Source organism: Zosterops lateralis (genome assembly GCF_965231275.1).
Source record: "Zosterops lateralis genome assembly, chromosome: 35".
NCBI lineage: Eukaryota > Metazoa > Chordata > Aves > Passeriformes > Zosteropidae > Zosterops > Zosterops lateralis.
The window spans coordinates 1,788,621-1,801,640 of record NC_139795.1 but is presented as its reverse complement, the minus strand read 5'-3'; the positions used below and the strand labels follow the sequence as shown (position 1 = coordinate 1,801,640).

Below are 13,020 nucleotides of genomic sequence, written 5' to 3'. Positions count from 1 at the left end.
AAAAGTTGCTTGGGTTTTTTTTTTTGCTCAAAAAAAAAAAAAAGTGAGTTTTGCCTTTGTTTGTTTTTGGGGGGAAAGAAAAGGGAAATATGTTTTTTAAAGTGGCAGTTTCCTTCGGGTTTGGAACGGCTTCCAAGGACGGTCCAAAGGACGGAGAGGCTGCGGCGGCTCTTCACGGCAAAGGGGGAGAGAAAACCTGTTTTTTTCCTTCCCCTCTTTGTTGTATATAGAGTATTTGTTGTTTTGTTCGCGTTTTGTATTGTATTTTGTATTGTTTGTATTGGTTTTTTCTCTCGTGGTAAAGGCGACGGCGTCTCTCAAGACCAACCAAACCTGGAGCGGGGGAAAGGAAAAATAAAAGGGGGGGAAGGGAGGTGGGGGATGGGCATAACGACAAAAAAAAAAAAAAAAGGGAAAAAATTGAAAAAAAAAAGAAATTAGAAGCGAAGAAGAAAAGACACGAAACGATTAGAAGCTGTTATCCCCGGGGAGAATTTTAGAGTTTTACAGTGGGGAAAAAGGAAAAAAAAAAAACGAGGAAACGCCCTTGAAAGGGTGGGGGGGGCTCAGCTCTGAGGAGACATGAGGGCGGCGGCGACTCCGGAGGGGCTTTGGGACGGGCAAAGCCGCATTTTTCCTCAAATAAACGATGGTTGGCGTTTTAAGAGCCCCCCCCAAAGCCAAAAAAGAGGGGAAAATCCCCTCCCCGCGCCCCTTTTCCCCGCCCGAAAAGGCCCCGGCCCAGCGCAGCTCCTTACTCACCTCCACCAGCCCTCAGAATGGCGGCGGCTCCGCCGGGCGCTGGTTTTTATACCGGGCCACGCCCCGCGCTTGGCCACGCCCCCCGGCTCGCGCCGGCCACGCTCCCTCGGGCGGTTTGGCCGCCAAACGGCGCCTGCGCGGTGCGCTCACTGCGCACGCGCGGCCTCCGCCCGCCATTGTCCGCGCGCCGTGTGGCGCAGTTTTAATTCGGGGAGAGCGGGGGGAGGAGCGATGCGCATGCGCACCTGTCATTAAAGGGCGGGAAGGTGTGGCCGGTAAGACAAGATGGCGGCGCCCCGCCCACGCGTGAGGGAGCGGCGCGGGGCGGGGCCTGAGGGAGAGGCGGGAAGATGGCGCTGGCCTGGGCGGCGGCGGCGCTGAGGGCGGCGGGAGGAGGAGGCGGCGTGAGGAGGGCGCGCTGGGCTCAGGTGCGGCGGGAGGAGCGGCGGGAGGAGGAACCGGGAATTGCCCTTGGTGGGGACGTGAGGGGGAAGGTGGGGGAGAAGGGGAAAGGGCAGCGCGCGCCACGTGCGGCGGGCGGGGCCAGTGACGTCATTGCTCGGCGGTGGGCGGGTTTTTTCCTTCCGCTAGGGGGCGCGCGGGTTGGGTGAGGGGGCGTGGCTTGGCCGGGCAATACGTCATTGTCCGCATTGAGGTGACGTCACATCGCGCTGCGGGGCTGGTTTAGAACTACCAGAGTGACGTCACCGCTGTGACATCAGTCCGGTGGGTTAAGCGATCAGAAGGAAAGAAGGGGAGGGTCCCCAGTGTGTGATGTCATCACTCTGATCACAATTATGACGTCATAACCCTCCTCAGGACCTCCCCCGACTCTGCAGCACCCAAGAGACCCCCAAGGACCCCCCGCCCGCCCCCTCCCCGTATCTGGACCGGCCCTGGGAGTACCTGGAGAGTGAAGGTTTGTGCGGAGGAGAAAATTTGGGGAATGTCCAGGAGGGTTTTTTAGGGGGTCCCCAAATAACCCGTCAATAACCCCAAATGTCCCCAAATGTCCCCAACCCCTCAATAACCCAAACGTCCCCAAATAACCCCTCAATAACCCCAAATGTCCCCAACCCAGAGTACAGGGCCACCTACGGTGACAATCCCGTGTGGTTTCGCTACCGCCGCAACCACAAGGGCTCCGTGCCCCCCCAGAGAACCCGCAGGGCTTGTCTGGTGAGAACTGGGGGGACTGGGAGCACTGGGAGGGGTCTGGGGAGGGACTGGGAGGCACTGGGATGGACTGGGGGACACTGGGAGGGCACTGGGATGGACTGGGAGGGCACTGGAGGGTACTGGGAGGCACTGGGGGGCACTGGGAGGGCACTGGAGGGTACTGGGAGGCATTGGGGAGGCACTGGGATGGTACTGGGGAGTACTGGGAGGGGACTGGGAGGATACAAGGGGGTACTGGGAGGGCACTGGGAGGCACTGGGATATGTTGGGGGTTACTGGGAGGCACTGGGAGGCACTGGGAGGGTACTGGGAGACATTGGGAGGGCACTGGGAGGGACTGGGAGGGTACTGGGAGGGTACTGGGAGGGTACTGGGGGGTACTGGGAGGCACTGGGATATTTTGTAGGTTACTGAGAGGCACTGGGACGTTTTAGGGGTTACTGGGAGTGACTGGGGGGACATTTTTGGGGTTACTGGGGGGACATTTTGGGGGTCACTGGGAGGCCCTGGGGGTTACTGGGAGGCACAGGGGGTGACTGAGAAGCACTTGGGGATACTGGGAGTGACTGGGGGGATGTTTTGGGGGTTACTGGGAGGCCCTGGGGGTTACTGGGAGGCACTGGGGGTTACTGGCAGTGACTGGGGGGATGTTTTGGGGGTTACTGGGAGGCACTGGGAGGCACTGGGACTCACTGGGGGGATGTTTGGGCGTTACTGGGACTCACTGGGATCCCCCAGCGCCGGGGGAAGCCTGTGGGGAACCCCTGCCCCATCTGCCGGGACCGGAACCTGCTCGTGGATTTTCGGGTGAGTTTGGGGGGAAATTTGGGGGTCCCCCATTCTTGCTTTTTCTTCTTATCCCATTTTCTCTTATTTTTATTCCTTTTCCTTCTTTTTTATTTGTTTTTTTTCTGGTAATTTTCCTGTTTTTAATGGTTTTTAATTTAATTTTTCTTGGGTTTTACCCCCTTTTTGGTTTTTTAAATCCTTTTTCTTCTTTCTCCCTATTTTTTCTTCATCCTTTTCCTTTTTCATCTTTTTTTCTCCCTCTTTTAATCTCTTGCGCTCTTCTTCTGCTTTTTTCCTCTTTTTTATTCTTTTCTTTTCTTTCTTTTTATGTAATTTCCGTAATTTTTGCATATTTACTACCCTATTTTACTGGTTGTTACCACTTTTTCTTTGCTCTTCTTCTCTTTTCCTTGTTCTTTATCTTTCTCTCCTATTCCTACTTCCTTTTTCTTGTTTTTTAAATCCATTTTATCTGTTTTTACCCATTTCCCACCCCCTTTTTAACCTCATTTTTCACCCCCTTTTCCTTCTATTTTTACCCCATTTTGTCTTTTTTAACCTATTTTCCATTCCCTTTTCCACCTTTTTTACCCATTTAATCACTTTTTAACCTCATTTTTTCCTCTTATTTTACCCATTTCATCTCTTTTTTTGGTGCTTTTTCCCTCCAGAATGTCAAACTGCTGGACCAGTTCATTTGTCCCCACTCCGGAGTCATTTTCCACCCCATCCACACAGGTGAGGGACACCTGAGGGTCACCTTGGTGCCCTTGGGGTCACCTTTGTGTCCCTGGGGGTCACCTTGGTGCCTTTGGAGTCACCTTGGGGGTCACCTTGGTGCCTTTGGAGTCACCTTTGTGTCCTTGGGGTAATTTTGGGGTCACCTTGATGTCCTTGGGGTCACCTTGATGCCCTCAGGGTCACCTTTGTGTCCTTGGGGTCATCTTGGTGTCCTTGGGGTCACCTTTATGCCCTTGGGGTCACCTTGGGGTCACCTTGGTGCCCTCAGGGTCACCTTTGTGCCCTTGGGGTCACTTTGGTGCCACGTTGATGTCCCTGGGGTCACCTTTGTGACCTTGGTGTCCCCTTAGTGCCCTCACTCACCTCTCCCTGTCCTTTCCCCTCAGGGATCTGCATGAAGCAGCACAAGCTCCTGTCTCAGGCCATCGCCCAGGCCCAGGACCACGGTGAGCCCCCAGTTGGGGTTTTTATTGACCCCCAACCCCCCGGGGCGCCCCCCAAACCCCTAAATCCTCCCCTCCCCAGGTCTCCTGTGGCTCCACGTCCCTTTTGTGCCGATCCCCGAGGAGGATTTCTCCAACCAACACGCGGCCGTGGGGAAAACTCCCCCGGCTCCTGCCCTGAGGGCGCCGGGCCAGCCTTGGTACCCCTGGTACGAGTGGCAGCAGCCTCCCGCCGCCGAGGTGGAGCGAATGCGCCGCCTTTACCAGGGATTCCTCAAGGAGAATTACCCCGATACCCCCCCAAGCCCGTCGGGGAAATAAAACGGTTCTAAATCGTCCAAAAATTGTCGTTTTTCCTTCTCAGGGATGGCGGCCAGGTTTCAAAATGGCGGCGTGCTGAGGGGGAGTATATCCCACAATGCTTTGCGGTGGCGCGAAAAGCAGGTTGCTAAGGGGGGCGTGGCTTGGTTGCTAAGGGCGGGAAAAGGGACGGCAGTGATTGGCCGAGCAGGTGTCAGGGGTGGAGTTTAGCCCAGGAGAGCAGAAATTATTGGACGAGCGGCTCAAAGGGGCGTGGCTTGATTCCTGACAGCGGAAGAGATTCGGCGGCGGTTGCTATGGGCGGGATCGGATCGCTGAGGGCGGCTGCCATTGGTGAGCGATCGCTATGGGCGGGACTCAACTGCATAGAGCTGTCAAATCGCCACCAGCGATTGGCTGACGGTTGCTAAGGGCGGGCTTTAATTGCTAAACACGGGCGTGGCAGCGCCAACGATTGGCTGGCTGTTTCTAAGGGCGGGAATCGGTTGCTAAGGACGGCCGAAGGGAGCACTCTGATTGGCCAGCGCTTGGCGGGCTTAGCCGCGATTGGCTGGTTCCTCCCCGCGGGGGGCGTGGTTTCTTTGCCGCCCGGGCGCGGCCGTGGCTGTGGCGGCCGGGCCGGGCCCGGCGGGCGGAGGCGGCGGCGGGGCCGGGCCGGGCCCGGGGCTCGATCATGGAGTTCCCTTTCGACCTGGCCCCGGTGCTGGGCGACCGCTTTTGTGTGGTGGATCAACACCTTCGGCCCGCTGGGCGCGGCGGCGGCACCGTCAAACGGTACCGGGCGGGCCCGGAGGTTTTGGGGAGATTTTGGGGGTTTTTGTGATGGGAAAGTGAGGTGACAGTGGCTCCTCTCGGTGTCCCCTGGCGCAGGGAGGAGCTGGAGCAGCAGCTGAGGACGGTGATCGATGAGCTGGGCAAGGCCTCGGCCAAGGTGGGGAGAGGGGCACTGGGCGGTTACTGGGGAGGGGTCCCGGGGGTCAGGGAGGGGTCGTTGGGGACAATGGGAGGACAAAGGGGGGTCCCGGGGGGAAATTGGGGGGTCCCAGGGGGAAACTGGGGGGTCTCAGGGGGAAATTGGGGAGTCCCAGGGTGGAATGAGGGGTCCCAGAGTGTCCTGGGGGGGTCATTGGGGGTCCCAGATAGAAATGAGGGGTGACAAAGGGTCCTGAGGGGGTCCTGGGGGGTCCCAGGGGTGGAATGAGGGGTCACAAAGGGTCCTGGGGGGGTCCCAGGGGTGAAATGAGGGGTCCCAGGGTGGAATGAGGGGTCCCAGAGGGTCCTGGGGGGTCACTGGGGGTCCCAGGGGGAAATTTGGGGGTCTCAGAGGGTCCTGGGGGTGTCATTGGGGGTCCCAGGAGTGGAATGAGGGGTCACAAAGGGTCCTGGGGGGGTCATTTGGGGTCCCAGGGTGGAAATTGTGGGTCCCAGGGTGGAATGAGGGGTCCCAGAGGGTCCTGGGGGTGTCATGGGGGGTCCCAGGAGTGGAATGAGGGGTCACAAAGGGTCCTGGGGAGGTCATTTGGGGTCCCAGGGTGGAAATTGTGGGTCCCAGGGTGGAATGAGGGGTCACAGAGTGTCCTGGGGGGTCCCAGGGGTGAAATGAGGGGTCCCAGGGTGAATTGAGGGGTCCCAGAGTGTCCGGGGGGGGTCACTGGGGGTCCCAGGGGGAAATTCGGGGGTCCCAGAGGGTCCTGGGGGGTCATGGGGGTCCCGTGTCCCCCCAGACAGGCCCAGGGTCTCTCCACCCCCGTGACCAGCGCGGCCCGAATGGAGAGTAACAGACACGTGCTGTACATCATGAGAGACACGCGGTGAGAGCCCAAAACACCCCAAAATATCCCCAAAATAACCCCAAAATAACCCTGAAACCCCTCCCCAAACACCCCACGTGCTGTACATCATGAGAGACACACGGTGAGAGGCCAAAATATCCCAAAATATCCACAAATATCCTCAAAACAATCCTGAAACCCCTCCCCAAACACCCCACGGGCTGTACGTCATGAGGGACACGCGGTGAGAGCCTAAAATATCCCAAAATATCCCCAAAATAATCCTGAAACCCCTCCCCAAACACCCCCCGTGCTGTACATCCTGAGAGACACCCGGTGAGAGCTCAAAATCACCCCAAAATAGCCTCAAAATAACCCCAAAATATCCCTAAAATCACCCCAAAATATCCCAAAATAATGATGAGACCCCTCCCCAAACACCCCACATGCTGAAAATCCTGAGAGACACCCGGTGAGAGCCCAAAATATCCCCAAATTATCCCCAAAATCCCTCTCAGGCCCCTCAAATTCCCCCAAAATTCCCCTTTAAGAGCCCCCTCAGACCTTGAGACCCTCCAGGATCCCCCAAAATCCCCCCAAATCCATCCCAAATTCCCTGAAATCCCCCCAAATCCACCTCAAACCCCCCAAATTCCCCCCAAACTTCCCCTTTTTTCTCCCCCAAACCCCCCTGAACCCCCCAAATTTCCCCCCAGGTCCCCCAAAGGCTCCGTGCTGGGTTTCCTCAAGGTGGGCTACAAGAAACTTTTCCTGCTGGTGAGTCCCTGATCCCAAAATTCCCCTTTTTTTCTCCTCAAAATTCACATTTTTCCTCCCTAAAATCCCCATTTTTTTTCTCCCCAAATCCCCATTTTTTTCCTCCCCAAAATTCCTATTTTTTCTCCCCCAAATCTCCGTTTTTTCCTCCCCAAAATTCCTATTTTTCCTCCCCAAAATCCCCATTTTTTTCTCCTCCAAATCTCCGTTTTTTTCCTCCTCAAAATTCCAATTTTCTCCCCACAATCCCCGGTTTTTTATCAAAATCCCATTTTTATCCCCAAAATCCCGTTTTTCTCCCCAAATCCCCATTTTTTCCTCCCAAAATCCCCAATTTTCCCCCATTTCCCCCCCCAAATCCCATTTTTTCTCCCAAAAAATCCCATTTTTCCTCCCAAAATCTCCATTTTCGCCTAAAAATTCCATTTTATCCCCCAAAATCCCTTTTTTTTCTCCCAATTTTTTTTCCCAAAACCCCATTTTTCTCCCCAAATCTTATTTTTTTCCAAAAATCCCATTTTTCTCTGGAAAATCCCCTTTTTTCCCCCCAAAATCCCATTTTTTCTTCCATTTTTCCCCCAAATCCCATTTTTTCCCCCAAAAAATCCCAATTTTCCCCCTAAAAATCGCATTTTTCCCCTAAAAATCCCAATTTTCCCCCTAAAAATCCCATTTTTTCCCCCCCAAAATCCCATTTTTTTCCCCAATTTTTTTTCCCAAACCCCATTTTTTCCCCCAAATTTTATTTTTTCTCCCCAAATCTTATTTTTTCTCCCCAAATAAATCGGATTTATTTCCCCCCAGGACCGCGGGGGCTCCCACGTGGAGGTGGAGCCTCTTTGTGTCCTGGATTTTTATATCCACGAGTCCCAACAGCGCCGGGGGCTGGGCCGGGACCTCTTCTGGGAGATGCTGCAGGTCAGGGGGAAAAATGGGATTTTGGGGGAAAAAATGGGATTTTGGGACAAAAAAATGGGATTTTGGGACAAAAAAATGAGAATTTGGGACAAAAACTGGGATTTGGGGGGAAAAAATGGGATTTTGGGATAAAAAAAATGAGAATTTGGGGTAAAAAGATAGGGTTTGGGGGCCAAAAAACTGGGATTTTGGGACAAAAAAATGAGAGAGTTTGGGGCAAAAAAAATGAGAGTTTGGGGCAAAAAATGGAATTTTGGGGCCAAAAAATGAAAATTTGGGACAAAAAAATGAGAGTTTGGAGCAAAAAATGGGGTTTGGGGGCGAAAAATGAGAGTTTGGGGTAAAAAATGGGGTTTGGGACAAAAAACTGGGATTTTGGGGAAAAAATGGGGGTTTTTGGGGAAAAAATGGAATTTTGAGGAGGAAAAATGGGATTTTGGGGAAAAAAATTAAAATTTGGGACAAAAAAATGAGAGTTTGGGGTAAAAAATGGGGATTTGGGACAAAAAAATGGGGATTTGGGACAAAAAAATGGGGATTTGGGGGGGGAAAATGGGATTTTTGGAGGAGAAAAATGGGGATTTGGGGAGGAAAAATGGAGATTTTGGGGGGGGAAAAATGGAGGTTTGGAAAAAAAATGTGTGTTTGGGGGAAAAATGGGGAAAAAATTGGGATTTTGGGAAGAAAAATGGAATTTTGGGAGGGAAAATGGAATTTTGGGACAAAAAAAATGGGGGTTTGGGGAGGAAAAATGGGATTTTGGGGGGAAAAATGGGAATTTTTGGGGAGAAAAATGGAATTTTGGGGGGAAATGGAATTTTGGGACAAAAAAAATGGGGGTGTGGGGAGGAAAATGGAATTTTTGGGAGGAAAAATGGGATTTGGGGAGAAAGATGGGGGATTGGGGAGAAAAAATGGGATTTTGGGGAGGGAAAAATGGGATTTTTTGGGGAAAATGGGGATCTTGGGGAGGAAAAAAATGGAATTTTGCAGAAAAAAGTGGGATTTTGGGGAAAAAATGGGGATTTTGGAGAGAAAAAATGGGATTTTGGGGAAAAAATGGGGATTTGGGGGGAAAATGGAATTTTGGGGAGGAAAAATGGGGATTTTTTGGGAAAAAAAATGGGGGTTTGGGACAAAAAAATGAGGGTTTGGGGGGAAAAATGAGAATTTTGAGAGAAAAAATGGGGACTTGGGGGAAAAATGGGAATATTGGGACAAAAACCAGGGATTTGGGGAGGAAAAACAGGGATTTTGGGGGGAAAATGGGATTTTTTTGGGAAAAAAGGGATTTTGGGGAGAAAAAAAGCCATTTTTGGGAAGAAAAATGGGAACATTGAGGGGGAAAATAGGATTTTGGGGGGAAAAAAACGGGGAATTTTGGGGTAGAAAAACGAGATTTTTGGTAAAAAACCAGAGATTTTGGTGGAGTAAACGATAATTTTATGGGAAAAAAAGGGATTTTGAGGGGAAAAATGATAATTTTAAGGATAAAATGAGGATTTTGGGGTTGATGGAGACCCAAAAATTCCCGAATTTTCAGCGGGAAAGGGTCCAGCCAGAGAAATTGGCCGTGGACAGACCCTCAGAAAAACTCCTGGGATTCCTCAGGAAACACTTCGGGCTCTGTGATCTCATCCCACAGGTAAAAAATTAAAAAAAATTTAAATATTTTATATTTTATCAGGTTTTTTTTTTTGTGTATTAAACGTCGGGTTTTTCGGCAAATCAAATATCTAATTTTAAATTAATTATTTAATTTTAAATTAACATTATTTAATGTTAATTAATTACTTAACTTTAAATTGATTATTTAATTTTAAATCAATATTATTTAATATTAATTAATTATTTAATTTTAAATTGATTATTTAATTTTAAAATAATATTATTTAATATTAATTAATTATTTAATTTTAAATTAATTGTTTACTTTTAAATTAATATTATTTAATATTAATCAAATATTTAATTTTAAATTAATTATTTAATTTTAGATTAATATTATTTAATATTAATTAATTATTAAAATTAAACTAATTATTTAATTTTAAATTAATATTATTTAATTTTAGTTAATTATTTTATTTTAAAACAATACTTAATTTTAAAATAATTATTTCGCGTTTAACGTTTGCCACAGATTGAGGTGAAATCACCTCAAATATTAAAAATAAGTTTTAATTTTGTATTTATTTTTATCATAAATACAAATTAAGGAAATTAAGTTAAGAATTAAATTAAATTTCTTCTTTTTTTTTTTTTCCAGGTGAACAATTTTGTCATTTTTGAGGGATTTTTCTCTACCAGAACTGGTGAGTTTGGGGGGAATTTTGGGGTGAATTTTTGGGGAAATCTTGATTTGGATTTTTGGGAGAATTTTTGGGGATCCTGATTTGGATTTTTGGGTGGATTTTGGGGAATTTTGGTTTGGATTTTGGAGAATTCTGGTTTGGATTTTTGGGTGGATTTTGGGGGATTCTGGTTTGGATTTTTTTGTGAATTTTGGGGTGAATTTGGGATGGATTTTGGGGTGAATTTTGGGGAATCCTGGTTTGGATTTGGGGTGGATTTGGGGTGAATTTTGGGATGAATTTGGGGTGAATTTGGATGAATTTGGGGTGAATTTTGGGATGAATTCTGGGGAATCCTGGTTTGGATTTGGGGTGAATTTTGGGGAATCCTGGTTTGGATTTTGGGTAGATTTTGGAGTGGATTTAGGATGAATTTGAGGTGAATTTTGGTGTAGATTTGGGGTGTATTTTGGAGTTAATTTGGGGTAGATTTGGGGTGAATTTTGGGATGAATTTGGGGTGAATTTAGGACGGAATTTGGGATGGATTTTGGGTAGATTTGGGGTGGATTCGGGCTGGATTTTGGAGTGAATTCCTGCATTTCACTGGGTGAATTTTGGGGTGTATTTTGAGGTGTATTTGAGGTGTATTTTGGGATGAATTTGGGTGATTTTGAGCTGAATTCTGGGCTGAATTCTGGATCCCCAGCCCCTGCCCGACGCCCGTTCCCGCGGCCGCGCCCCGAGGAGCCCATCAAGCCCTACTCGCTGACAGAGCGCGACTGTGAGTGCAGGGGCGGGGCCGGGGGCGGGGCTTCACTGGGTGTGGTCAATGGGTGTGGTCAGGGGGCGTGGTCAGTGGCTATGGGCATGCCCTGGGTGTGGTCAGTGGGTGTGGTCAGTGGGTGTGGTCATTTGGGCTGTGGTCAGTGGGTGTGGTCAATGGGTGTGTCCATGGGTGTAATCAGTGGGTGTGGTCAGTGGGTGTGGCCAATAGCTGTGTGTGGTCAGTGGGTGTGGTCAGTGGGTGTGTCCCTGGCTGTGGCCAATAGCTGTGGTCAGTGGGTGTGGTCAGTGGGTGTGTCCCTGGCTGTGGCCAATAGCTGTGTGTGGTCAGTGGGTGTGGTCAGTGGGCCTGTCCCTGGCTGTGGTCAGTGGCTGTGGTCAGTGGGTGTGTCCACGGGCGTGTCCTGACCCCGCCCTGTCCCCCCCAGTCCTGCGGGAGGAGGCGGAGCCCCCCTGGCCCTTTAACCTGTCGCGGGGCTCTCCCGTCCGGGGCAGCCTCCGGCCCTTCCTGCTGCGCCGGGACACCCCCCCGGGGACCCCCCCGGGGACAGAGACACCCCCTCGGAGGGCCAGGTACGCCCAGGGGACGGCATGGGGGTGGGGTGGGGTTGGGGTGGGGTTGGGATGGGTTTGGGATCAGTTTTGGGTTTGGTTTAGGGTTTGGGATGGGTTTGGGGTGGGGTTTGGGATGAGTTTGGGCTCAGTTTTGGGTCCATGTTTGGGGTTGGGCTCAGTTTGGGTTTGGTTTGGGATGGGATAGGTTGGGATGGGGTTTGGGATGGGTTTGGGATGGGTTTGGGATCAGTTTTGGGTTTGGTTTAGGTTTGGGATTGGGATGGGTTTGGGTTTAGTTTGGGCTGTGTTTGTGATGGGGCTGGGCTTGGGATGGGTTTGAGTTTGGCTTTGGGATGAATTTTGGGCTCAGTTTTAGGCTCACATTGAGGTGTTTTATCCCCCCAACAGCTCCTTGGGGCGTGTCGGCCGCTGACCTCACCCTGCCCCTCCCCCTGTGGCCAGTGACCCCCCCACTGTGGCCACTGACTCATGGCCACTGACCCCTCCTATGACCACTGATGCCTCCCCTGTGACCACTGACCCTCCTCTGTGACCACTGACCCCCCTGTGGCCACTGACCCCTCCTGTGACCACTGACCCTCTCCCTGTGGCCACTGACCCTCCCCTGTGGCCACTGACCCTCCCCTGTGGCCACTGACGCCTCCCCTATGACCACTGACCCTTCCCTGTGGCCACTGACCCTCCCCGGCCGGGCCGTGGGGGGACGGGGCCACCTGGACTTTGGGTGGACTTTGGGGGGACTGGGGATCCCATGGACTCAACTGGGAACCAGTTCCTGCCCCATAATCCCACTGGAAACCAGTTCCTGCCCCATAAATCCCACTGGGAACCAGTTCCCACCCTATAACCCAACTGGGAACCAGTTCCTGCCCCATAAATCCCACTGGGAACCAGTTCCCACCCTATAACCCAACTGGGAACCAGTGCCTGCCCTACTGGGAACCTGTGCCCACCCCATAACCCAACTGGGACCAGTTCCTGCCCCGCTGGACTCAACTGGGAACCAGTTCCTGCCCTACTGGGAACTGGTTTCCACCCCATAACCCAACTGGGAACCAGTTCCCACCCTATAACCTCATTGGGAACCAGTTCCTGCCCTACTGGGAACCAACTCTCACCCCATAACCTCACTGGGAATCAGTTCCTGCCCCACTGGACTCAACTGGGAACCAGTTCCTGCCCCATAACCTCACTGGAAACCAGTGCTCACCCCATAACCTCACTGGGAACCAATTCCCACTCAACTGGGAACCAGTTCCTGCCCCATAACCCCACTGGAAACCAGTGCCTGCCCCACAGCCCTACTGGGAACCAGTTCCCACCCCACTGGGAACCAACTCTCACCCCATAACCCCAATGGGAACTGGTTCCTGCCCTACTGGGACCCAGTTCCCGCCCCACTGGAAGCCTTTACTGGGACCAGTTCCCGCCCCATAACCGCACTGGGACAGTTCCCGCCCCACCGGGCCCCACCTCCCCGCCCTGTGGGTGTCTCTCCCCCCCCGCCCGGCCCGGGGGGGGCTCCGCCTTCCCCTCCCCGTCTTGTTTTTGGGGACATTTCAATAAAAATCGGTGATTCCGAGTTCTGTATCCGGCTCTTCCGGGTGCGGGCGTGGCTTTCCGGCCCGTTTATTCCATATGTGGTCATAGCCACGCCTCCCAG

General features: G+C 51.6%; 2 protein-coding genes and 2 long non-coding RNA genes across 7 annotated transcripts; 2 read left to right on the top strand and 2 right to left on the bottom strand.

Annotated features, from left to right (window-relative positions):
• Nucleotides 1-1,066: 1,066 nt before the first annotated feature.
• MRPS18B (mitochondrial ribosomal protein S18B) lies at nt 1,067-4,258 on the top strand. Its single transcript, XM_083881708.1, has 7 exons — nt 1,067-1,190; nt 1,582-1,681; nt 1,844-1,941; nt 2,680-2,748; nt 3,402-3,468; nt 3,858-3,917; nt 3,997-4,258. The coding sequence occupies exons 1-7, from the start codon at nt 1,113-1,115 to the stop codon at nt 4,233-4,235; spliced, it is 711 nt and encodes a 236-aa protein (XP_083737834.1). The 5' UTR covers nt 1,067-1,112; the 3' UTR covers nt 4,236-4,258.
• Nucleotides 3,010-3,847, bottom strand: LOC310921545. Its single transcript, XR_014592166.1, has 2 exons — nt 3,532-3,847; nt 3,010-3,490 (listed from the first exon to the last, which is right to left on the bottom strand). It is a non-coding gene; the product is annotated as an uncharacterized lncRNA (long non-coding RNA).
• Nucleotides 4,259-4,545: 287 nt separating the features above from the next.
• Nucleotides 4,546-11,909, top strand: ATAT1 (alpha tubulin acetyltransferase 1). 4 transcript variants are annotated; one of them, XM_083881771.1, is made up of 10 exons: nt 4,546-4,568; nt 5,106-5,166; nt 5,960-6,046; nt 6,724-6,784; nt 7,589-7,702; nt 9,246-9,347; nt 9,972-10,017; nt 10,705-10,779; nt 11,210-11,354; nt 11,745-11,821. In XM_083881771.1, exons 2-10 carry the CDS (start codon nt 5,141-5,143, stop codon nt 11,767-11,769), a joined length of 681 nt encoding a protein of 226 aa, XP_083737897.1. In that variant the 5' UTR covers nt 4,546-4,568; nt 5,106-5,140; the 3' UTR covers nt 11,770-11,821. The 4 variants fall into 4 exon arrangements, with proteins under 4 accessions (XP_083737897.1, XP_083737894.1, XP_083737895.1 ...); XM_083881768.1 differs by lacking the exon at nt 4,546-4,568 and adding an exon at nt 4,860-5,009 and having other exon boundaries at nt 5,964-6,046; XM_083881770.1 differs by lacking the exon at nt 4,546-4,568 and adding an exon at nt 4,876-5,009.
• A 7-nt stretch (nt 11,910-11,916) lies between these two features.
• LOC310921599 lies at nt 11,917-12,909 on the bottom strand. The gene is made up of 3 exons (XR_014592173.1): nt 12,581-12,909; nt 12,013-12,322; nt 11,917-11,929 (listed from the first exon to the last, which is right to left on the bottom strand). It is a non-coding gene; the product is annotated as an uncharacterized lncRNA (long non-coding RNA).
• Between the last annotated feature and the right edge of the window lie 111 nt (nt 12,910-13,020).

What these genes read in the sequence shown, in the direction of transcription:
- ATAT1 (XM_083881768.1), top strand. Translation starts at nt 4,909, where the DNA reads ATGGAGTTCCCTTTCGACCTGGCCCCGGTGCTGGGCGACCGCTTTTGT. An exon ending in TGGGCAAGGCCTCGGCCAAG is followed by an intron (nt 5,167 to 5,963) that starts GTGGGGAGAGGG and finishes CCCCCCAGACAG; the next exon opens with GCCCAGGGTCTCTCCACCCC. An exon ending in TACATCATGAGAGACACGCG is followed by an intron (nt 6,047 to 6,723) that starts GTGAGAGCCCAA and finishes ATTTCCCCCCAG; the next exon opens with GTCCCCCAAAGGCTCCGTGC.
- MRPS18B (XM_083881708.1), top strand. Translation starts at nt 1,113, where the DNA reads ATGGCGCTGGCCTGGGCGGCGGCGGCGCTGAGGGCGGCGGGAGGAGGA. An exon ending in GGAGGGCGCGCTGGGCTCAG is followed by an intron (nt 1,191 to 1,581) that starts GTGCGGCGGGAG and finishes AACCCTCCTCAG; the next exon opens with GACCTCCCCCGACTCTGCAG. An exon ending in TTTCCACCCCATCCACACAG is followed by an intron (nt 3,469 to 3,857) that starts GTGAGGGACACC and finishes CTTTCCCCTCAG; the next exon opens with GGATCTGCATGAAGCAGCAC.